General features: G+C 37.3%; 1 protein-coding gene across 1 annotated transcript in view; it reads left to right on the forward strand.

Annotated features, from left to right (window-relative positions):
- LOC125844928 (tRNA nucleotidyltransferase cca2) overlaps positions 1-5,134 on the forward strand; it is a 20,908-nt gene extending 15,774 nt beyond the window's left edge. Inside the window, 7 exon segments of the mRNA XM_049524295.1 lie at positions 2,428-2,494; positions 3,129-3,212; positions 3,506-3,568; positions 3,678-3,822; positions 3,911-4,078; positions 4,553-4,650; positions 4,730-5,134. Coding sequence (XP_049380252.1) covers positions 2,428-2,494; positions 3,129-3,212; positions 3,506-3,568; positions 3,678-3,822; positions 3,911-4,078; positions 4,553-4,650; positions 4,730-4,834 — 730 coding nt within the window. The 3' untranslated portion in view covers positions 4,835-5,134.
- Positions 5,135-5,685: the final 551 nt, after the last annotated feature.

Raw genomic sequence — 5,685 nt, forward strand, 5'->3', positions numbered from 1 at the left:
CCCCCCCCCCCCCCCCCCCCCAAAGCATGAATAAAGGAATAGAATTTCAAATACAAGTATTTGGATATCTTCTACCTCATTAGTGGGATATATGTAGCTCTTGTTCCAGTTTATGTGTAAGCCTATAAGTATTAAAAGAGGATGAATACAACTCTTTAAGTATTGGACTTGCTCTTTAGAGGCCTCACAAAAAATCAAGGTATCATTTGCATATTGAGGATGTGTAATTTCTACGCTATTCATGGTGCTGGGATTTGCCTGGAACCCTCTGACCCACCCATTTATTTTAGCTGTCGGTATCATGTTGCTCATGTCTTCCATTGCTAGCATGAAGAGGAAAGGGGAAAGGGTGTCTCCCTGTCTCAAGCCTCTAGAGCCTCTGTAGGAGGAGAAGAAACCAATAGGAGATTTGTTAACCAAAACTGAAAACTTGACTGTGCTAATACACTGCTTAATTCACTTCAACCACCTAGCACCATAGCCTATATTGTGTAGGAGGTCTAGCAGGTACTTCCAATTTAGATGATCAAAAACCTTTTGGATATCTAATTTGCATAGAATACCTGGTAAATTGTTCCTGTCTGCTATCAACACATTCATTTGCTATCATTGTAGCATCCATTATTTGCCTCCCTTTGATCAATGACATCTATTGGCAATCCACCAATTTGTGGATCACTTCTATCTTTCAGTCAAATAATCTTTTGTAAATACAACCTCCAATTAGGCAACTGGTCTGAAGTCTGACAATTCAACAACATCCCCCTTTTTAGGTTTTTGGGCTACAAATGTAGCATTGTATCTCTTTTCAAAGAAACCTTCACTGTGAAAATTTTGCTCTGTGGCTATTACATCTGGACCAATCACTTGCCAACATAAAGAGAAGAATTCCATGATGTATCCATCTGGTTCTGGGTCTGTGTCCTGCACATGCTTTGACACAATCCAGGATCTCCTGTGGTTCAAAAGGTGCCATCAACATCATATTGTCCTCTGCATTATCATGGGGCAATCTCTCATGTTGAAATGTGGTCTCCATCCTCAGTCTCAGAGTAAAGTTCTTCATAGTAGAAGACTATTTCCTCCAGGCCAAATTGGGGCACCACTTGGGATGGGAATGACTCAGCCACATGCATCATTTGATGAAAGAACTCAAGTCGCCTCTGATAATTGGTTTGTCAACCACACTTTCTCTTTCTTAATGTCAGCTGGGTCTGTCAGTTTCTCCTCCTACTGTTAGCTTATCAGTGTATTCTCTTTTGTGCATTGGCTGTTATGTGAAAAAAAATAGTATTCCTATCACCTTGTTGCAGCCATAGTGTCCTAGATCTGTCTCCAAGCAATCTCCTCATGTCTTGCAATATCTTCAAATTCCATTGATAAAGCCAATCTTTTGGTTATTTCATCTTCTGATCTGGGATTTCATCCAGCTTGTAAACTGATTTAATACACATTGCTTCTGTAGTCATAGTTTACCTTTGATTGTTTTACTCCATTCCTTCAACTTCTTCTTCAGAGCTTTCAATTTGAAGGCCAGAATGTAATCAGACCTTCCAGTGCAATAGAAGGATTTTCCACCAGTTCTTTATTTGTCACTGAAGTCTTCTGTTTGAAGCCACCAATTTTCAAATTTGAAGTAAGAATTGTTATGTTCCAGCTACCACATTGTAGCATCAGTGGCGAGTGATCGCCAGTCACTCTGTGCATGATGGCATGATGGACTGCCTTATGTTCCCGAAGCTTGTATCCCATTCTTCTGAAATTAAGAACCTATCCAATCTTGCTGATACTGTCTTGTCTATCCCCTTATTTCCATGTTCTCCCCCTGTACTTCTAAGTGATCAATATGGTTGTTTCTCTTATGAACATTGGTAGTGTGATGGAAGAACTTGGTATTTCTGTTCTTTCATCCATAAGGTCCCAGACCTTTGTCTCCATGCAATCTCCTCATGAATATGTAGTTCTTCATAATCCATGAGAACAACCGGCTTTTGATCGATTCTTCCTCTGTCAGTGCTCTACTATCAAGTAAAGAGTCCAAGCTTCCATTTGGCTGAGCAACATCGACCTTTGGATCTTCAGGTTCCCTTGTTCATTCTTACTCCATTTCTTAAGCCTGCCTTTGAGGGCTTTGTGTTTGCAAGCTAATATGTAGTCTAGTCTTCCAGTGAAGACAACCTTCTGTGTTCAACCACCAATTTTCAAAGTTGAAATAAGATTTTGAATGTTCCTAGGACCCACAAAGAGTGCTAAAGGAACATGATAAAATTGTAGAAGTGTTCGTTTTATGTTAAAGTGCTCATTCCATTCTAAGGAAATCTAAATTCTATCTATTCTGGATGTACTGGTTTTTGATGTATAGTTTTCTAGTTCTTGCTCCTTGATGGTTGTTACCTCTTACATGTTAATCACTTGTGACTTTTACAGGCTGTGTGTTACTTGCTTGGGTTCAGCTTGGGAGCTTTTAAGCCTTATTGGACGCTCCTCATTTTCTGTGAGTGTTGCTTCATGATCGTGCTTCTGCCTGANATCAAAATTCTATCTATTCTGGATGTACTGGTTTTTGATGTACAATTTTCTAGTTCTTGCTCCTTGATGGTTGTTGCCTCTTACATGTTAATCACTTGTGACTTTTACAGGCTGTGTGTTACTTGCTTGGGTTCAGCTTGGGAGCTTTTAAGCCTTATTGGACGCTCCTCATTTTCTGTGAGTGTTGCTTCATGATCGTGCTTCTGCCTGAACTTGTTATCTGTTTATGAAATTACTACTGGGTGATAAGTACGAAAATCCTTATGAGTTGTATATCCTATTCAAGATTCTAGTAGGTGCTCAATATATTTATGTCTTGTTCATTAGTATTAGGGTGGTTCTTTAACTTATCGTCTCATGTTTAAATAGTTATCTCCGCTTCTTACCTTATAAAGGAATGTTTGGTTGTACATATTCTGAGAGTTTGATTTTCTCTGTGTGTGAGAGAGAGTATCAATATCACATTTTTTTCCTGTGATTAGTGATAAAATTGATTTTGATGTGATGATTGATCCAAAGTACCCCCCCTCCCATGGCTTCTGTAATATAGGCTTAGGCTAATTAAAAACTAACCTTGTCATGTCTATTTCTGGTTCTAGGATGATCAAAGGAGACTTTGCCTGTATGCTGCTTTATTTTTGCCATTCAGAGAGACCATTTATAGAGATAACAAAGCCAAAAAGGTAAACTCTGGACCATCAAAGACTCCATGCAGGCAGTTGGTTTGCATTGATCGATTCCAGTCTGCTTGTTTTATGTGACTTGAACAGTTCTTATGATTCCATCTAGGGTGTGTTTTGCTTATGATTGATTTTATTGGACATTTTGTTTCTAAGCAGAAGAAAAATCATGGCCTAAAGATGCTAATTTTGAATGTAGTTGTAACCTCTTTCTGTGAACTTGATAATGTCTACACATGTTTAGGATTTGCGATTCTTTTTGTCAATAAATACTAACTTTGGCTGACGCTGATCAGATTCCAGTTGTCAATTATATTTTTCGCAATTCTCTCAAGTTGAAGGCCAGTGATGCAGAAACAGTGAGTGATTCTTCATGGATTTGATTGAGCCTTGAACATTAACCTAGTTTTTCTTGTGACTCTCTACATCAAGAAATGTTATATTCACCAAATTATGATCCATTTGCAGGTCATAAGCTTGCATACTGTAACTAAGAAGTTTGTCACCTTAATTCCACTACTCGTTTCTAAAGAAGATATCCAAGTTCTTGAAGTTGATTGGAAAAGAGATACCATTGAGGTTCCAATTGCTTCAAAACTTAGAATATTGACTGGTAACAATATCTTTCTTCTGCATGACAAGTGCTCTACCTGTTAGTGTCATCTTGCAAATTCATATAGTAAATGTTTGTTCACAAACAGGTTTGCTACTTCGGGAAATTAAAGAATTTTGGCGCGTCACTCTTCTTCTATCTATGCAGCTACATCCTGTTGACATTGTGTCCTCTACAAGTTACTCAAATGAGAACTTTGAACTGGACAAGAGTAGCGGATTATTTAAGACAGTAGAGAATGCAGTAAGAACACTAGGTATTGTCATTCGTCCTCTTTGCTTCTAACTTTGTGTTCCCTTTGCGATTGTGAAACTAGACAAATCAATCATCTCACATAACTACTGAGCATGAATTTTAAGACTTGAGGTTACAATTGCCACCCTTTTATATATTATTTTTGTTGCTAAATGCTCCTGTCTTTCTGCTCTCTTTCCCCTTAAGCACTTATCTTCAGTGTTGCTTCAGAGCTTGGATCGATTCGGTCGAAGCCAGCCATAAAAGATAAAAATAACTTTAGCCTTATTCAAATTCCTTTGTTATATCCCATATCAATGTTTTTTCTCACATGCACACTTATTTAGTGTGGTTCTTTGATGAATTAAGGGTTATCATGGAGTACTACTCCCACCAAAATGTTTCGTGTGTTGATGTGCATGTTGCATTTTGTAGAAACCACATATTTGATTGAATTGTAGATTGTTGTAACCTATGAGCTTACCTTAATTTCCAGGTCTGGAGAAGGTTTGGGAAATGAAGCCACTGGTTAATGGAAAGGAAATTATGAACATTTTGCAGATTAAAAGTGGAGGGCCAGTTGTTAGAGAATGGGTATGCCACTAATACTATTTTCTTAACCAGCGTTTAATTGGTTATAAGTAATTACTCATAGTTTAATTTTCCTCCGCAGCAACAAAAATTGTTGGAGTGGCACCTCGCACACCCTTCTGGTTCTGCTGAAGAATGCCTTGATTGGATGAAGCAAGCACAGTCAAAACGTGCAAGAACCGAGTAGTTTTGAACTTCAATCATATACAGTAGGAGAAGTATTGCATAGCTGATGGATGTGAGATGTTGCTCGACTTGACCTTATATGCAGAGAAAGAAATAGGATAACAGTAAAGGATTTTGTTCAATTGATGAATAGCCAGCCCCTAATCACTTGTTTCCTTTTGGTGCACTGATGAGGTTTTGGTAGGTATAGAATATTTGTAGAAATTTTTTGTTGATATTCTCCTTATATACGGGAATTTTTGTGCCCATTGTTAATAACTCTTATCTTATTTATTTGATTAAAAAACTGAAAGTTCAATTCACATTCATGTGCCCAATTTTATATTTGGGTAGTGTGCATAACCAATTGTTGGTAGCAGGTTAGAATCAAGATTTTCCCTTTTTTCCACTCTGTAGTTCAAGAATTATGTACTGCTTTGCTTTCATCACTGAATTTGAAACATGGGCAAGTTCTGTTGAAATGCTGTCTTTAAAAAGTCATTCAATTTTGCGTAGTTATCCTCCATGGCCGTTTTAGCTGGAAATATAATTTTAGGGGTCGTATGGTTGAGAACTTGTTATTTCAGGATTAATTTTCTTGGGATTGGAGACCTTATGATTACTTATTCCATCATGAATATGGGATAGCTTATTTTATCACTATGATATAAATGACAACTAAACAAGACATCAAAATTTTATCCATGACTTTATTTTTATCCCTCATATCAAATGACCCCTTAAGGTTATATGACATTGCTATACATATTTAGGGACATACATGAACATGTTGGTATGAATTTTTCAAATTTCAAACCAAATCATTTGGTCAAATTTTGAAATCTATAAACCAAATCAAATTAATAAAACTTG

This window comes from Solanum stenotomum, chromosome 11 (genome assembly GCF_019186545.1).
Source record: "Solanum stenotomum isolate F172 chromosome 11, ASM1918654v1, whole genome shotgun sequence".
Classification (NCBI taxonomy): Eukaryota; Viridiplantae; Streptophyta; class Magnoliopsida; order Solanales; family Solanaceae; genus Solanum; species Solanum stenotomum.